This window comes from Psittacula echo, assembly GCF_963264785.1.
Source record: "Psittacula echo genome assembly, chromosome: 1".
NCBI lineage: Eukaryota > Metazoa > Chordata > Aves > Psittaciformes > Psittacidae > Psittacula > Psittacula echo.
This window is the reverse complement of record NC_137735.1, coordinates 151,933,769-151,954,108: the sequence shown is the minus strand read 5'-3', so window position 1 is coordinate 151,954,108 and position 20,340 is coordinate 151,933,769. Positions and strand designations below refer to the sequence as shown.

At 39.1% G+C, this 20,340-nt stretch overlaps 1 protein-coding gene across 7 annotated transcripts in view; it reads right to left on the bottom strand.

The window, feature by feature from the left end:
- Positions 1 to 19,838, bottom strand: part of USP15 (ubiquitin specific peptidase 15) — a 63,317-nt gene extending 43,479 nt beyond the window's left edge. For all 7 annotated transcript variants that reach the window (XM_080615940.1, XM_080615941.1, XM_080615942.1 and 4 more), the window contains exons 1-2: positions 19,718 to 19,838; positions 3,235 to 3,362 (exon numbers count right to left, since the gene is read on the bottom strand). In XM_080615940.1, the coding sequence (XP_080472066.1) occupies positions 3,235 to 3,362; positions 19,718 to 19,806 (217 nt within the window). In that variant the 5' untranslated portion in view covers positions 19,807 to 19,838. The remainder of the gene's footprint in view (positions 1 to 3,234; positions 3,363 to 19,717) is intronic.
- Between the last annotated feature and the right edge of the window lie 502 nt (positions 19,839 to 20,340).

Genomic DNA, 20,340 nt, shown 5'->3' with positions numbered 1-20,340 from the left:
CTACTCTATGTGTGCAAAACGTAATTCCAGATCTGAGCCACTGTTAGCCTCAGCCAATTAGGACAGTTGTCTTTCCATTTGGAAGTACCCAGCAACAGGACAGCAAGCACACATAACCAGAAGCAAAACATGGGCAAAAGTTCACAAACATGTCTTCAAGCAACTCTTTAAAAGATTTATACTGTATTTCTGCACTGATCCGACACTGCTACAGTTTATAGTGAGATCTAATCTGGATTCCATTAGATCTTTCTAAACCTCCAACATTTCTCCTAGCATAGTTTTTTTCAGAACTTTATTCCATCAAAGTACCCTAACTCATTCTCTCATATTCAATACTGTTGAACAATCAGCTATTTTAACTACTTGCTTGTGCTTTCTTTGCTAATCTAAAGTTGACTATGTGTATCTTCTTTTGAAGATGGCATGTCTGTATTCTACTATATTTAACAACTTTTTTTGCAAATGTTGAGATTAACTGAAAATCTCTACCTGTTACTTTTCACTGTTCCCAATTCATCCAAACGTTCTGGAAATAAGGGAGCAGCATTTAAGTAATACAGGCACAACATACTAATTCAGTTTCCTGGAATCAGTATTTCTTGGACTTAACAACAGTTTTCCTTATCACTCCATTACACTGCAGAACATCTGAGAAAGCTTGCCCATTTCATTCTCTAAATTAGAAGTAGATTTTCAGGCTTAACACTTCAGGAGGACAGTATGAGAGTAACTAGTGTATACTACATGTCAAAGACAGAATTAAAACCGAAGTGTTTTAAGGTTCAAGGCTACATAGGTGTCCTGGGTTCAGCAGCAGCAGTCACTTTTTCTCCTTCTTAGTAGCTGGTGCAGCACTGTGGTTTTGACTTTCAGCCTAGGAACAACGCTGATAACACCGATGTTTCCAGTTGTTGCTCAGTAATGTTTACTCTGACCAAGGACTTTTTGAGTCTCATGCTCTGCCAGAGAGGAGGGGAAGCCGGGAGGAAGCAGGGACAGGACACCTGACCCAAACTAGCCAAAGAGGTATTCCATACCACAGCACGTCATGCTCAGTATATAAACTGGGGGCAGTTACCCGGAAGGGCTAGATCACTGCTCGGTTGGGCTGGGCATCAGTTGGCGGATGGTGAGTGGTTGTATTCTCTTCCCTTGTTATTTCCCTTATCATTATTATTATTGGTGGTAGCAGTAGTGGTTTGTGTTATACCTTAGTTACTGGACTGTTCTTATCTCAACCCGTGGGAGTTACATTCTTTCGATTCTCCTCCCCATCCCTCTGGGAGCAGGGAGAGGAAGTGGGGGGGGAGGGAGTGAGTGAGGGCTGCATGGCTGGGCTTAAACCACGACAATAGCAAATCTAGTACAGAGGACTACTGCTCTGTAGTTGAAGGAGACAGCTACTATTTGCTGAGCACATATGACCTTAACTTTAAAACTGCCTTCACACAGGAACAGTAGATGTCAGACAGTAGCTGGATGAACTGTACCACTGCCAATGCAGATCCATCATTTTAGAACAATGAATGAGCCAAAAGTAAAGTTCATAAACCCTGACCTTGTCTTTGTTTTGAAAGGGATATTAAAAAGCAGTGTCAAAATGATAGCACACAGGTTTTCAGGAGCTTTTAGCAAAATGTCTAAAATTAACCCTAATGTATTAGGCTCCATATCCACGGTAACATAAACATAATCTGAATATGCATATATATCAAGATATAAATAATAGAGATCAACTAACACAGTACTTTGCTCTTTTAGAAATCACCCCCCCCCTTTTTTTTTTTTAAGTGGGTAGACACAGAACAAAGAATAAGCTGATGCTGCCACAGTGAGGATACAAGTTTCTTAACACATCTGATTGCAACTGAAGAGGATTACCTGAACATGCCTGCCCCACTCAAGATTTACTGCAAGAAATGTACAAAATATCTAGATCCTCACATTTCAGAAAACAAAACACATCACTCACCTGGAGCAAAAAGACCTTTAATTTTGTAGATGGAAGAGAACATGCATATGACAATACACGCCTTCTTTGAAGGCACTGATACTAGTCACTGTCAGACATGCACACTCACACTGACAACTAGTGCAACATGGTATAAGTCCTATGAAAGAGGCAATTATCTTTAACATTTAACTTGTAAAATAATGAGATATTAATTACAGTTGAGAAATTTTGAATTAAGAAAGTCAGAGTTCATCATAAACCCCATGAAGCTATAAAAATTTTTATTACTAGGTGCAAACAAATTGTGCAGTACTATTATATTACCTGTAACTGCAAAGAGGGAAACCAATTATCTGCTAGATTTTGTACCTACTGGATTTTGCAGATTAAATATTAATAGCTCCATGGTATTTCAATACTGGATATTAAATATACAATTTGACTTAAAGATTAAAACATCTGGGAAAGTACTCCGAGACCTGTGTCTACAAATCTGACTACAGTTCAGCAAAAGTCAGTCCAACCTGAATAATCATATTAGCGACAGAGTTTAACCATACTTAGAAGACCATAAAATTAGAAAATTATCCTCTATCATTTCATACCACTTTATATTATCACTGAACTGCATACTACTACTTCTTCAAATGTTCCAGATTCAAAGTAAGGGCTTGGGGCTCATTTACAAAAAGAAATTTTAGAGTTCAACTTAAAAATGTTATCTTAAATCAACCAATCTAGTTAAGCTAAAAAAAAAAAACAACCACCCACCAAAAAACCAACAAAACCCCAAACCAACCAAAACCACACTTACTGAACTCAGCCTGTCTACTTAACTAAATTTCAACTCCCAAAGTATTCCAAAATATTATAACCTAGTACTTTGTATATTATTAAATATTCTGTTACCATTGCAAAGAAGTTCCAATAATCATAGAATCACAGAATAGTTAGGGTTGGAAAAGACCTTAAGATCATCAGGTTCCAACTCCCCTGCCACGGGCAGGGACACCTCACACTAAACCATGTCACCCAAGGCTCTGTCCAACCTGGCCTTGAACATGCTGAGGATGGAGCATTCATAATTTCATTTATGAAATTGCCATTTGTTAGGGAAATCTATTCCAGTTCCCTTGTTATGGTCTCAAACAAACAAAAAGTTTCACTTTCATATATACTGAGACTCATTTACACTATCAAATACAAACGATGATTAACCTGTGACAAATTTGCACTAGATGTTAGTATTGGCTTATTACACAGTTGGAAGCAGTTACCTTTGAGAAGTCCAGAATTATCAATAGGACCAGGGTACACATTCTGATCTCCCATCTGGTATTTGTCCCAGCTGTCAAAACCAACATATTTTTTCCACTGTTTGAACCAGCGACTATCCACTAGATACCTTAAATGGAAGAAGACACACACGTTAGTTACTGGCATGCTACCACTTCCTACGGTACCAATTAATTCATGTGAATGCACCTGTATTCATCAGTTTTGCAAAACGACAAATGTTTTTCTGTCTGGTATGCTAACCATTATCAGCATCTCCTACCAACATGCGCTTTAACTATGGGCAATTAAAGATCCCACTAACCACCGTAGGCAAGTACAGTTTTGCAAGACTGCCAATACAGCGTATCAGAATTTGAACAATGTTAAGTTCAAAAAAATATTTCCCTTTTTAACATGAAATAAAATCAGTTTTAATTTCTGTTCTCAATTTGTGAATTCAGGAGATTCAAGCTAAGTTTATAATTAGACAGCACTTTAAAAAATGAGAGATAACTTTTAATAAAGCATTTTTTCCTAACAGAGTTTTATTTATAACATTCGTATGCAAGTAGAAAAACTTCAGAACTCTGATGTCCTGTCAAGATCCAGAAAGTGTGGTTTTCTTCCTTTGAGTCAGCATCAACACATACAGTAAATGCTCTGCTTTTGAGGCAGTACTAGATGTTCTTCCTACATATAATTATCAACTTCACACTTCCATATAAAGGGATATCTCTAAACTCAGCCCTACAGTATTTCTACCCAGATCAACTGTTGCCAGCCTGGCTTTTATGAAGTCCAGTGAGACCTACATTTTATATATTTTTGTCCAGAATGTCTTTAAGATGCAAAACTTGTTGAGAGAGCCTCATATTTTATTATATATTTAAAAAAAATAAAAAAAACCCCAATCACCTTCATGATTTCTCTTTCCTAGAAGTATCCATCTCCTTCCGTCTGGTCTGTCCCAACCCTTTTTGCTGCTACCCTAGTACATGTCAGAATACACCAGGTCAAACTAAAGATCGTAGGTAATCCTCATTCTTTTCTCCAGTACTTGATTACTAAACTCTTATTTGCAGCATACCAATGAACATGCTACGGAACCTTTAAGAGACCTCAAAACTTCCTGGTGATTCAAATACTAGTCTGCTAATACATACAGCTTTATTAGGCAATCATTCTGTAGGAGTTACTCATGAACACCAGGGTAAAACAGAGAAAAAACCATTAGCACCCACAATTCTTGTAACCAAAGAAGTATAAAAACATTGCTTGAGTATACTTTTTACTGAACAGGTTTAAAAAAATATGCATTTGTGTTTCTAAATGATGCAACACAATAAGAATTAACAAACCTAAGATACTTAAGTTTTGACTTATTTCTTCTTCTCAAGTTTTTCTTTCTTACACACACAGATCAAGCCTGGAGTAAGCCTCCAGAAGTGCTCCTAGCAAATCTTTGGTAAAGAAGGAATTACTACAAAGAAGTACTCAGTGAGTGGGATTCTTCATAGTAAATTTATCAGATTTTCTTCTCAATAAGCCCCAATATTTAAGTCTCTACACAATATACTCTTGTATATAAGTGTGTGAACCTGTAGGAAAAAGTCCTTTGGGAAGTTAAGAGGAGGAAGGCATTAGAAGATCACCACAGGCTTTTGGATGCTTAGTTCCCCTACATTGTTTCAAAGCCATCAAAGATTAAGGTCTCAAATACAGCTTTACAACATCTATGACAACAGCATCCCAATTCACGTGGCAAACAGTCTTGATTCAAAATACAATTACATTAACAGTAATGATGAGTCGGTGAACAAATTACTCCTAATCTTAGCTTGTAACTACCTTAAGCAAACAAATAGCAATGGCAGAGCTATGTCTCAGCCAAATTTCTCCTTTACTTACCAATGCCAGCCCTACCCTGGAGACACTCACCAATGCAGCACAGTACATTTACCATCCATCTGCCAGTATAACACTTGGTCTTGTATCTATTCTACTATCACAACCTGTTACTACTGCTCAAGAGTCATCAAATACTATGAGTTGCTATCTCTTCCGAAATTGCTCTGTACACAGCTTTGTCCTTGAACTTGCAACACACAATTTCTTTCTGAAATTTTAAGCACATAATAAAGAAGTCAGAAAACAGCTTCAAACTGCTTTCTGAACCAAAACCATACTGACAAAAATGTTAACGTTTCTTCACTATAAAGGAAATCCCACCAGATTGGTAATGAAAACAGCATGGTTGAAGGCCTGGTTCAGAAAGATGCGATACTTAACATCACTGTGATTTTGCAATATTGAATCATTTTAAAGTAGCCTGGCCAGCCACTAATTATTTCAGTTATGTGGCAGTATTCACTTGACATCTCCTTGCTCACGGCAGGCGGGTTGGAACCAGAGATCTTAAGGTCCTTTCCAACCCTAACTATTCTATGATTCTGTGACGTGTTTTGTTTTGAGCATGTTAAGAATGCAATAGGAATCAATACTGGACAAGGCTAAGCTGCATTAAAGATGGTGAAATTTGAGATAAAACACATTAAAAAAAGATAAAAAATGCAGGCCATTGAAAAAATAAACAGATTTAAACTTATATTAAGTCCTCAGTACAGGAAAGATATGGACCTGTTGGAGAGGGTCCAGGGGACGGCCACAAGCACTGTCGAGGGATGGAGCACCTCTCCTATGACAAAAGGCTGAGAGTTGGGGTTGCTCAGCCTGGAAAAGAGAACGCTCTAGGGAGACCTAACAGCCTTCCAGTACTTGAAGGGGAGACACTTTTTAGCAGGGCCTGTTGCAATAGGATGAGGAGTGATGGCTTTAAAACTGAAAGAGGGAGGATTCAGGCTGGATGTGAGGAATAAATTTTTTACAATGAGCGTGGTAAAACACTGGCACGGGTTGCCCAGAGAGTTGGTGGCTGCCCCATCCCTGAAGGCATTCAAGGCCAGGCTGGATGTGGTTCTGAGCAACCTGATCTAGTTGAAGTTGAATGTCCCTCTGCTCATTGCAGGGGGGTTGGACTAGACAATCTTTGAAAGTCCCTTCCAATCCAAACTATTCTCTGATTCTTTGTTTTACCCTTTTCCCAGCATTAATCTAGTTAAAATCTGTGTAATTTCCAGTCTCACACATATTTCACACTTCAAAAATCAAACTCATTCACTATGAATACAATGATTTCTTGACCACTTTTCATAATCTGCTGTTTGGTGAAGATATAAAAACTACCTAACAAAGCAGTGAGCTTCTCAAAATAATTCAGATCTTTGTGTACAGAAACCTCATTTTGCAGCACAAGAAAATATCTAAGTAAAGCCTTACTGTCTTACTTAAAAGCCTTTTCTGAACTTAACTTTTCAGTTCTCCTAACAGAGTAGCAGATGAGCACTACAGCAAAACCTATGAAAACATAAACCTTAAACTGTTGTGAAATCAAATGAGAAACCACTTCAACTGCCACAAATGAGCAGTTTGTGAAAACAGGCATATAATATTATAATCTACAAGTAATTTAAAATTTGGCATTATCATTTGTTTAAAACAAGTATTAAAAAAAAAAAAATCAGACAAAAGCAAAAATACAAACTTTAAGACTTGCAAAGTCACTTCAAAACACAATGTTTGGCCATCATGCAATACATAAAGTGAAATAACATTATGAGAGCTCCACAGTATGCTTTAAAATATTTGGTATGGTTGCTACTAGAAGCTTTCAATTCTATTTTTATTCTCATAAAGTCCTCCCCTAAGCAATATCGCACTAGGAGAGAAAAAAATTAAATTAGGTTTATATCTTACAGAAATAACATCTACAATCAATATTCAGATGCAGATGTCTTCAGATACAATCTGGTTCAATGAAGGCAAGGATGCTTTTGGATGTACAGACTCAGCAGGGAATGCCGAAAGGTTTTAAAGTGTTTTCTCTAACAGATTCTCTGTCCAACTCATGCTCAAGGTATGCCATCTTCATCTATTACCCAGAAATGTGAGGGGGCCGGGGAGAGAATACAGCAGACAGAAGCCTGCAATAACGAATTTAGCCTATTTAAAGATCACAAGTAAGAATTTAAGAATTCAGTGAAAAATCACAAAGACAGTCCACTTGAAAATTCAGTCAGAGACAAAACCTCTACAAATACTTTTTCACCAAACAATAACTAACTTTTGCAGTTAAATGAGTGTTATTTTCTGTTTCCTGGAAGAGAAGAACAGACACTAGACTATGATGGAAGTTTGAACAGGTATGACCATGTTAAATAGAGTGACTTTATTCTACACAGTGTACATATAATATAGAGTCTGATATTAAATATAATTTTTTCTTTACCCTGAGTTTGCCAGAAGAAGCCTGATGTTACTGTAATTCAGTCATTGGTATTGTGTCTTTTTTCTTTTTAAAGTACAAGTAGGAGCACTTCTTCCCACATTTGCAAATATCATTGTTTTACTCTGCCTATACAAATCCCAATTCCTTTTACAACAGCCTATTAGTATTTGACTGATTTTTCTTTTAATAAATGGAAAAAAGTATATAGAATTTGATTAATTTGACATACCCTTGCCTTTTGCTTTATACAGAAAGTTTTCAGCCTTATGAACATACTCATGCAGGACAGCATTCTCACCTTTCCCTTCTGCTGAGGCCATCCAGCACTACTCCGTAACAGCCATAATTGTGTGGTTAAGAATGTCGTCACACTCAGGTACCCATCCTAGCACCAAATTTGCCAGCTCTGTCCCTTACTCTACCCTATGGCCTCTACTTTCTTGATCTGAATTTGAATGAACTATTAATATTAAAGAAGAAAAGCTGTAATTTTATGCAGAAGGGAAATAATCATATAGGCAAACTACCCATTGTTTTAATTAATGCTTAACAAAGTACTGTTCCTCTAGAACTATACTACTTTTCAAATCCTTTGTGTTAAATATCTAATCATACACAAGTAACATAGTAATTAAAGAAAATTTTGATAATTGGACTTAACAGTGCAAGAAAGCTTGGGGTCCGTTGCTCTAGATTTTAAATTACCTATTCCAACACTTCACCAATTTTATTATTCCACATCCAATTACTTTTGCCACCAACCGAATTTTGCTCTGCATGTGTCATTACAGTTCTCCTTAACTGAAATGTTGTAACATTTCTGTTTCCCAACACAAAGTTCAAAAACTTACATCACTTCCTTCAAATTTAGGAATCTGTACTTACACACTCAAATAAGAGATTAGCATTTCTAGCCTAAAAAGTCGAAAGGCCACAAGTCATGCAAGAATGTAAGCGTGGTAAGAACTAAACAGTCAAGTTCCTGCCATGGAAGGAAAATGCTGAAGGAAAACTGAATCTTCAAAAAATTTGCATGAGGTTTGATATTCTCAGAGCAAAGTCTGTCCAGTAATACAATGGAGAAAAGCAAAATGAAGAATGCATGACCATGAAAAATTTGACCTTTCCTGTTTTCTTACTTAAATTCAGTAGTACTTTGCCTAAATTCAAAGTACATTGTTAGACTGATGCATTTTGGACATATGGACAAACCTGCAAGAAACGACAAAAGAAGCAGCTAAATGAGTGCAAAACACTATTCTAAGACTGAACTCTGCAACTCTAAATTTAAATCTATATAAACTATTTAAAGTTAGTATCTGTAAAGCATAATTAAAATGGATTACTTTCAGACAAATAGCAGCCTACATGTATTTGCTGCAAGATGCATTCTACTGAAGATTATTGAAAAGACTGAAAAGGAAAGATCATTAAATCCATGTGTACTTTAGGGCAAAGCTTAATGCTTTGGTTAATATGTCTGTAATATGAAGCAGTATATACCTATCCCTGTATAAATTTTTAAATAGAGTGAACCAGGAAGACCAATTTATTAGGTTAAGGAGCAAACAGGTCACTGCCAGTTCTCAGGATTTTTTACAGACCATATCACACTCTAATAATCAAACTGAAACAAAAATATTATAGATTTGATAGAGCACTATACATTTTACTAAAGCCTACTGAAATATCTGCTGACCACAGATTATAGCTTCTAGCAAACACTGCCTTACTCACTAACCCAGTATTCAGCTCTTAATATCCTTCATAAACAAAGGTAAGCAGAATGCTTATGTAAGTCCAGTAACAAATTTATGCTTCATTTAGAGATAACTGCTTTTAATTGACTCAGGACCTACCAACATTGTTTAGACTTCTCCGTTTACAGAATTATGGGATCTTTATTCTTGGACAGATATTGTTGAGAGCAAGCTCAGTAGACGAGTTTCCACAGTGTTGAGGTAACATGCATTACACGCAAAAGAAGGATTTATTGAATTTATATAGATAGCAAAAGAATTACAGATAGATTTTGCAAAATGCTAGCAGACACTGTAGTTGTGAATTTTTACAGTGGCTATGTGTATGTATGTGCATACATATGCACATGTGTATATATTTTATACATATTAGGCATTTTAATGAGAATTATGCTATTTTTACTTCAATAGAAATCTGATACAGGTGAGAGACATCATTTTGAGTTCCTGTGGACTACAGCCACAGCAGCTGTAAACTTCTCCATTAACAAGAACTTTTCTTAATCAATAGATGAAATACTACTTTTCCAATAAGATTAGGGAAACTTAAAACCTACATTCAAATGCCATACATTTCCCTCATGTTTATGCAAGGATATACTATGTTAAAGATTATGCTGCACAAAAAAAAAAAAAAAAAATTAATGCAATTACACCCTGCTCAGCTTAGGGGATCAACCTGCTAAAGCACTTACATAGCTAAAATACAGACTTCTTTGCATTAAGGGAAAAAGTAAAAATCTTAAATTCATAAGACTATAGCTTTTGTCCTACACGCACATTCAATATCGCATTCTCACCACGACTACTCATCTACACAAAACAGAGGAGGCAAACTGTAACAAGGCAACTTACTTTTGCATCAATGTCACAATATCCATGATACAATGTTATAATAGCCATGATACAATCAACTACCTGAAAACTAAGTATTACCTACCAGGCATACTCAGTAATTTAAGGGGACAAGACATACCTCAAGTAAATGGAAGTACACCTGCTAAAACCTCATTTCTTAAGTAAGATTTGATCACTTTATACATCACTTTTTAGAGGAAGACTATTAAAAACTTGGCACATGCACTTGAGACCAGATATGCTTCACCAAATATATGTTGCTCCGGATACAAAAATAGCATATCGTGCATTAGTAAAACAGAGACAGAAAATATCTATACATTGAACTTGGTGTAATGTTTTGCTTCTATTTTTGTTACAATTACTTAATGCAGGAAACAGTGTAATGTTACAGAAGTTTTTTCAACTTCTGACTGAGAAGGCTACCCCAGGACACCTTAAAAAACATGCCCTACCCATTTTTTAAAACTATGGTTAAGAAATGTTTGTTACTTAACTCGGATGGAATCAACATGCTACTCTAGCAGGAAACACAAATTTTGCTCTATTAGATGTCATCACTCAAACAATGAGCAGGATAACCAACCCATCCTCAGGAGTAAAACACACCTGGAGGGTTCATAGCAGAGACTGAAGGAGAGACCTGTCTCAAATTTCTAGGTAAGCTGTTTTGTGTGGCAAACCTTAAGACACCTTCACAACAAGGTGAACTGATTATATCAGTGAATGCTTGACATTTACAGGCATTTCAAATAAATCACTCACCTCAAACTGCTTGATGAAAACAGAAACCCCAAGTTTGGTTATACTAAGGTCACATAGTGCCAACAAGGTGATAACAGAAAAACATTAATTTTGGAATAGCCCAAACTTTTACCAAAAAGTAAGAAAAATATGCATGTAGGATTTGCTGAAAATTACATGCGAAAATGGTATTATAGCTATTAATGTTATTGGAAATATTTGCACAGTCTAGTTAGTTTTATGAGTTTTCTCTTAGTTGTACTACATATCCTTAAAGAGATCTAAATTTTATTTGAGCAAGTAGAATCAAAAAACTATAGAAGGTGTTCACGAATATGTTCCCTGTTTGTCTGGCCTACTTCAGTACTATGAGTACTTCTGAGTGGAGCTTCAGATTGCTTCATAAGATCTATCTGCTCTCATCTGTAAAATGTTCCTTACCTATCAGAAGCAGATTTATAATATACAAAGGAGAACTTAAGCTCTCAAGTCCCTTGAAATGCCAGATGTGGAATAAAACAAGAGGAAATGGAAAGAAGTTGCACCAGGGGAAGTTCAAAATAGACATCAGGAAAAGTTCTTCACTGAGAGGATGGTCAGTCATTGGAAGAGATTCCTTGGGGAATCTTGACTTGTGGTCACAGTACCAGGTCTATCAGAGTTCAAGGAACATCTGCATGACACTCAGTCATACTGTTTACTTTAAGTAGTCCTGCCAGGAGCAGGAAGTTGGCCTCAATGATCCTTATGGTTTTCTTCCAACTTGAGATAAGTCTGATTCCATGAAAACCTCACAACCCTTCAGAGCACAAGAAGAGCTTGCGTAGCAAAGGTCTATGCTACCTTTGCAGACATGCTACCTCATATAGCCCCTACAGACCACAACATGGAGAAAACAGCTCACTGCTTATTCTTTGGGTCCCACTGAAGTGGGATGAAATGTTTATTTCTAGTATTGACACAAGACTGCTCATCTCTGTGATTAAGGACCATTAATCTAGTTCCTGGTTGTGTTCTCATCAATTACTGGACTTAAGAGTTTCTCCAATATAATCTACAATTTAGAGAGTAGTTTTGCCTGGATGCCAAGTGCCCACCAAAGCCACTCTATCACTCCCCTCCTCAACTGGTCAGGGAAGACAAAATACAAGGAAAAGCTTGTGGGTTGAGATAAGGACAGGGAGAATTCACTCACCAATTACTGTCATGGGCAAAACAGACTCGACTCGGGGAAATTAGTTTATTACCAATAGAGAAGGGTCATGAGGAATAAAACCAAATCTAAAACACCCCCTTCCTCACCTCCCTTCTTCCCAGACCTAACTTTACACCTAAAATTTCTACCTCCTTTCCCCCAGGTGGCTCAGGGGTACAAGGAATGGGGGTTGTGGTCAGTTCATAGCACATTGGTCTCTGCTACTCCTTCCTCTTCACATTCTTCCCCTGCTCCAGTGTGGGGCTCCTCCCAGAGGAGACAGTCCTCCATGAACTTCTCCAATGCAAGTCCCTCCCACAGGCTGCAGTTCTTCATGAACTGCTCCAAAGTGAGTCCCTTCCACAGGGTGAAGTCCTCCAGGAATATCCTCCACTGTGGGTCCCCCGCAGGGTCACAAGTCCTGCCAGCAAGCCTGCACCAGCATGGGCTCCTCTCTTCACAGGGCCACAGTTCCTGCCAGAAGCCGCCTCCAGCGTAGGCTTCCCATAGGGTCACAACCTCCCTTGGAGTCCCCCTGCTCTGGTGTGGGGGCCTCCATGGGCTGCATGTGGAGATCTGCTCCACCATAGACTCCATGGGTTGCAGGGGCACAGCCTGCCTCGCTATGGTCTGCACCATGGGCTGCAGTGGAATCTCTGCTTCACCACCTGGACCATGTACTCTCTCCTCCTGCTTCACTGACCTTCTTCTGTCTGCACAGCTGTTTCTCTCATATATTCTCACTTCTCTGCTCTGACTGCTGCCACTGTTGTGCAGTTTTCCTTTCTGTTTCGTAAATACGTTATCCCAGAGCCACTAACAGTGCTGCTGATGGACTTGGACTGCAGTGGGTCCATCCTGGAGCCAACTGGCATTGGCTTTACCAAACACAGGAGAAGCTTCTAGCAGCTTCTCACAGAAGCCATTCCTGTAGCCCCTTCACTACCAAACCTTGCCACAGAAACCCAATACAATTGGATCAGTCCGAATTACAAAAAAAAAAAAAAAAAAAAAAAAGACTGTCTCCTTACGAACGATCAAGTATAGAGACTTAGAGCAGCTCAAAATGGTATTACTTATAGCTTATGAACACTACTTTACAAAAACAAAAGCGTAAGCTATTACAATACTTGTAAATGCACCTTCATTTCCCCCAAATCCAACAAATAATAAAAATCAATAATCAATTTACACAAGTTTTAAAATTCTGCAGCTGCACAACCATGTATGAGCATTCATTCAACAAAAGAAAATAATAATACTAGCAGAAAGGTTGCCAACTGAGTTCTAAAATTCCCTCATGGTCTGTAACTTTTTCATGTAATGCAACTTCACCTGTGGTTTACTGTACACTTTGATTTAATAAACCTTATTAACACAGTCAGCATCACAGAAGTATAATGACACTCATTTTTTACCTTAACATCCAGGTTGATAGAAAAATATTTGAAGGGTATGACTGTGATCTTGATATTTCCCACTGCTGTCAAAAGCATTCTGAATTCATTCTTCAGTTACATACAGATTGAATTAAACAATATGTAACCTAGATTTATTTATACTGACTGATAGGTCAGCCCTTCCACTTCAAAATCAAAACAGTTAACTTCAATATGCAGTAAAAACACTTCACAGACACACACTCCATCACTGTGTACTACTGGGACATTGTATCTCCTGAACACAAGCTATTTCACTTTTAACACCAAAAACTGTGCAAATTGTCCAGAGAGATAAGTGAGAATACTGTGAATGAGTACAGATGAAGCAATAGTGAGGATAAAGTGGAACACCTGTGTTGCTGAAAGCAAATTAGGACTCCTGTTTAAAGGCACAGCATCCCATTTTTGTTCTTGCACAGCTGCAACTATAAAAATAAGAAAGGTGAAAATGGGTTTGTACCTGTATTTCTACTCCTGTATTTCTACTAGCAAAAATTGCTTAGCTAAGTACACTCATGATTATTAGATGTCTTCAGAATTCTATTTTCTTTCAGAATTAACAAGTTCTTGAAAGTTCAAGATAATGATGATTATTCTACTCTAGCACATACAAACCAAACCATCATTCTATTAAAAATGTAGGTAAATCCACAAGAAAAAGATCCAGGGGTCAGACAGAAAACAATCTATCACTTAGCTCCCATTTTTAAGAAATCTTAGTGTAAATATTTCACATTCCACTTCAGAAATAAATCCTCTCTTCCACTAAATGCACTAAGATTATTTTAAATCAACTACTCAGTCAAATTTTCCCTGCAGCTTCCCATGATCAGTTCCTACAGTGTGCTGCAATAGCCTAAGCAGCACTTCACACATACCAAGAGGCTGACCAAAAAGCTTGATTCAGCCAAAATTAAGGGACTTCATTTTAAAGTTAAAATTTCAGTATAAGCATTACATTAATAACCATGTAAGTAATTCGTATTAAACTTACAATTTTCCATTTAAATAGACTTTTCATTAAAAAAATAATCTAACTCCTCAATCAGTGTTTGACTTCCAACTTCCAGGCAAAAAGACTGACACAAACATGATTTTGAGTTTAACATGCTCTCACCCTGCCCAATCAACTAACAGAAGAAAATTGCATCTACACACTTCCCTTGCATTCTCCCAGAAGAATTTTAAACAGACCATTTTCATATCTTCATAAGCTGCTGGTGAAATGCTGCACCATTCCACATGCAGTGAGACAAATCTAACACAAAACTTCAACCACAAAATCCTAAAGACAAAAATCAGTAAATTCAACCTCACTTAAAAGAAAAAGCAGCCAAGTTTCAAGTCTATCCTTGGAACACTGATGTGGTGTTCCTTGTTTCTCATACGAAGCCATCAGAACAGTTTAGGATATTATTCCAAACGTTACTGAGATACAGGCTCATAACACCTCATTATGCTGTCAGTGAAATCAAGCAAAATATTCTATTAATGTTCAGTCTAGATTCTGTTCATGTACAGGACAACGATGAGCGATTAAGTGTGGAAACCCTTGAGAAGACCACAGTGTAAAATGCTATTAAAGCTACGCACTTCAGCATCAAGGTTATCATCAATGACGGGCACTGCAGGGTTTTTAGGTAGGGCTACATAAATCTGTTCATCAAGATTCATGAGTTTTCATTGCAACCAGAATTAAAATGCTTCTGTATTTTTGCTGGGCAATTCTTTAAATACACTTCTGGAGGGGAAATCCTTTAAGGCTGACCATTTTGAATCTACCAATCACTCATCAGGAAGGATTTTTATCCCAGTTAAATTTTTCCCTTATTTTCTTCAGTGACTAAGTTTTACAATTAAAAAGCCAAGAAAATTCCCACAGTGCAAAAAAAAAAAAAAAAAAAAAAAAAAGATAGTATCTTCTTCACCTTCCAAGAGATGCAAGCTATGGATAACAACAGTACTCCCTCTGGACTCACTACAAGAGATGTGTATCAGAGACGTGTCTGAATGAACCCAAAATACTATACTCCCATAGTTTTCATGATTTGCAAGGCTTAGAAATCAGGAACAGATTAAGAATCTCTCATCACTCTGTAAAGTGATGACTGGCACCAAAATTCACTGGCTAGCAGGGCTGGAAATCAACATCTTTCTTCTGGTCTAATCCTGACTAGCTTCAGTTTACAGATAGCATCTTAAATTTTTATCTGCTTACCTAAAAACCCTTATCTTCGAAGACATCTTCTTGTGTAAGTAATTTCAGCACAGGACTCAACATTCCACCAAAACAGACAAAGGCCCTTAAAGCTCTACTCTGAAAGGCAAAGCTGCCACCTTCCCTATTAAATTTTAAGAATTTTTTTAACTAATTTTAACTAATCCAAATGAACACCTTCTGTGACATGTGGACACTAGAGCTGGATAGTATGAATGGTTTCACTAACGTATTACTGTATACAGTACACCTTTGAACTGCTAATCAGCATTCCCTATTCAAACATCTAAAGATTGCATTTGTTCCCTTAGCCACCAAACAAACTCCTTGTGATAGTTATTTGTCCACTGTAACAGCCCAATCATTTTCCACCTTACTGCTTTGAAAAACACAAGTAACATCTACAGTCTCATCTGCTCACAAATTGCTATGGCAAGCAGTAGACAAAAGAAGCACAGTGGGGAAATTCTGGGAGAAAGAAAAAAAAAGGTGAAACTGACTGGTAAGACTGTGCTGTTAGCCATTATTAGTCACTGCTACTCACTGTAAGTGAACTGCTTATTGGCAGGTGATATTTAAAGGTGAGAAACGTGGTCTCACAGTCCAGAGCATGGACAGCCACATGTGAAGGAGGTAGTAAACAGTATGAAAGCATTTGTAATGTTGTATTTAAGTAACTGAGACATCTCTAAGATAGCCATAGAAGTACAGGAACTACAAGGAAAGCATGGCTGAAAGTGGTCTTAAAGACAAGAAATTTAACTTTAATATACAGAGGATATTACAGATATATTTGCATGAAATCACACACAAAAATTGACAGTCTTCATCACCTTCTTAAGAGAACTGTTTCAAGATCAGTAACTTTCAGTATTGAAAAACTCTACCTCAGTGACACTGTAAAAACAGAATAGCTTGGCAAGATTCTCAAGAATACCACTGCAGCTACAAAGGCATTAAATAACATCATCAAGACCAGTTGGTCATGCAAATTATGCAGTGGCTAAAAAACATGATGAACATCAACAGCTCGTCAGTTTCTGAGAGCAGATACAGGAAGACACTGATTGTGTTCAAATTTCTCTGCAGCTGTAAGAACTAGTATTTTTTGTCTTTCTAGATGACAGGTTAAAATCTCCACAAACAGTAAATATTGCTCCTCACTTGCCAAGTACTAGTAGAATTTCAAAACGCTACAGAGGAGTAATCATAGACTCTAAAGCTATGAGATATACCATGAAATGCAGCACTACTTCTCTTCCAAAACAGAATTCTAGGTCTTTCAACCACAGAACTTGAAGGCTCTTTAGATAATACTGCAAGAGGACAAACTTGCATAAAATTCAAGTTCGACAGAACGACTGTGTGGTTTTTCTGCTGAATTCGCTAATAAAAAAGTCAACAGTTTTTAAAAACATCTGATAAATCAAGGATGATCTTGCTTGGAAAAGCTTAAATTTTATGTTTATTTAATGTCTGCTTAGGAAAATAGGGCAAATGCAGTGATGGAAGTACCTTCAATCTCTCCTACTTTAATAATTTAATTTATTAACCGCCCATAAAAGAATGCAAAAAAGACCACTGGGATAAGCTAGCCCAAAATTTTGTCTCTGAGGACAAGACAGTCAAATGATGCTAGCCTTGTCTGTCTGTTGAAGCAATATATTTTAACCTATACTATCTCCAAGCTACTCTTAAAAACATTCTACAGAATATTTCAAGTACAAATTCTACAGTTTGCTAAACTGCCTGTTCAAATGTGGGGTTTTTTATTCTTTCAATTCTTTTCCGACATCTAACTCCAAAAATGTTGGATTTCAAGTCAGTTTCATTTCTTCCTCTCTGCCAGTGCACATGAAGAACTAATGAAGAAATTCAATGCCCTCTTTACAGATATGACTTGCCTTTCTTTGCTCTATTCTTTAGTTCCTTTTTTCTTACAGGAAACCCCCAAAGCTTTATACTTTCCGTATATAGCTTATTGTTCTCTACACTATAAATTTTCAAAAGCATGGACAAGACTTTCAGCATAAGGCAGTATTTTTAAAAGGATAGTATTTTAGTGCTTTAAAGCTCAAAGCTGATACAGTATTGTTCACATTTTTTCAGCAATATTTACTATTGAATGAATGAAAACTCCAATTCTGAATCATGTCTCACAGCGCTTTAACTGTTTTGTTTCCTTACGGATGTCCTGAAAGATTGAAAAGCTACTGACAAAATACCCCTGAAAAAAGCATTCGGACTAAAAATATCACTTAATTTGTGAAGTTAAATACATATCTCTAAGTATAAAACCTATGAACACACATGTATACACATTTATGTAGCTACACTAGTTCATGAGTCAAAGTTAAAAGGACTTTGCCATAGCTTATTCAATCTTCAAACATTTGATTAATATCAGTGCCATTTTCACAGCTAGATATATAGAAGCTTTTCCTTAACTGATTTTTTCATGTTAAAATATTTAATGTGCTAAAAAAAAAATAATGCAGTAAACTTACTGTTTTAGTCATCATTTTAACTCGTCATAAAGTGACTTTCACTTTGAATAATATTAACTGTTTGAGACATTTCTGTAGTATCTGGGAAGTACCCAACAGAATCATTTAAAAAAATTATTATTTTAAGATTACAAGCCTAATCATCCTTTTACTACTGCTGGTCATTTTCAACACTACCATGTGAATTGATTTCCTTTTTCTACTTGCTCAGATTTATTTTCAGTTTAAGAGCAGCCTGTTCATATGCCAAAACTGAACATATACTCAGCAGTATTTGAATAATGCATCAGAATGTATGCTTCTGACACATGCTGCAGTATCAACACTGTTAAATATAGTCTTTTATAGAACTGAAACAGTGAGTGATGACAGCTGAAATGAGGTGGGCAAGCTCTACTTTTGTGTATTCATACTTAATTTTCAGTAAGTTAACGCTTCAGCCTTTGTCTTTGGGTGACAGTTTCGCACAGGAAGAGATGAAGAGGTTGAGTGGTGGAAAAAGCCTCAGTTCCTCCCCCTCTAAAAAAAAAAAGCCCTGTTTCCTAGCCTCAGAGAACTACAACTACAGGAGCTCAATTACCAAATACGTACTAGAAAGGTGTTTAGGTAACTTAAATCTTTTCAACCATGGATTATTCTGTCGACAATCTGGATGGCATAAGAAATATTTTCTGGCTGATCAAGAAAATAAATGTTTTTAAATGTTTGTTGCAGAACAGGTACCACAAGGGTTCATTTGCACCTTCGAGGGCTGTTTCTTCAACACTTAACACGTTCAGAGACAAAATAAAATGAACACTCATCACAGCCGCGGACGGACCTCAAGACACTCCACCGCGGGTGCAGGTATTATTTCTGACAACTTGAAGGTGACGCCAGCACCGTTTCAGCCTGGATAATGGCACAACGCCTGGCTGCGGGGCTCCTCTCCCCCGCCCCAATCCTTGCTTCAGCGCTTTTCCCCCGCGGGCTCCGGGCTCCTCGCCGCCCGGGGCCGCCACCCGGCACCGCGCCCCGCCAGTCACGCTGCTCCTTCCCCTCCCCCGCCAGGCAGAGAACTGACCTCGGTGCCTGCCCCCGCCGGGCGCCTCAGCGGCGCTGGCCACCGCCAGCAACCCAAGGCCGAGCCGAGGGCCCGTCGCACCGCGGTGGCCGGTGCCCTCCCGGCACCGGAGACAGCAGGGCTGCGGGAAGAGGGAGGTGGTGCTGCCGCCCTCAGCCAGTCACCCGCCTTTTCCCCACCCAGGCAGACCCCAGGGCACACAGGGGCCAAGCCGCCCCCGGGAGCGGGGGAGAGCTGAGGGAAAGGAGGTCGGTCTTGGGTCTCTCCGCCAGCCAAGCGGCACCGGGGGCGGAGGGTGCCGCCCGCACTGATCAGCCCGCCCGCCCCCCCCCCCCCCGCCCCTCCCTCACCAGGTGTCACCCTTGCGGAGAGCGGTTTTGAGCAGCGCCGCGACATCGGTGCGCTGTGTCTCCAGATCCGCCGCACCTCCCTCCGCCATCTTCTCCCCCCGGCAGCAGCGGTGGCGGCAGCGGCGGCGGCAGGGGCAGGAGCGGGCCGCGCTGCATGCTGGGAGTGACGCCGACCGGGAGACGCCCTCGTCCCCCTCCCTTCCCAGAATCCGCAGGGCGGAGACCGCGGGCAACCTGGAGAGCTGCAGCGTCCCCTAGCGGTCAGGAGGTCTTTCGGCTCACCGCCCGGAACGGACGCGAGTGCGCAAAACGCCGGCTGGGGCGCGAAGCTTTCTGCCAGGGCGGCCTCGTCCTGCGAGCCGAGCCGTGGGGCGGTGACGCGGAGCGGGCTATGAGGCTGGATGGTGCCTCGGGGTGGCGGCACCGCGGCCTGGGCGGTGCCACCCGTGCTGGGTGGTGCCGGTGGCTCGGCCTGCCCGCCTGCCTGAGATCAGCGCTGCCGGTGGCGCTCGGTGTGCCGGTCGCAGCCCTGGTTGGGCGGGCTCGCTTGGGCCCGGTGCGGCTGTGAGGCCTGGCGGCTGCTCCGCGCATGTGCGGCATTCCCGACCTGGTCAGGGTTATGT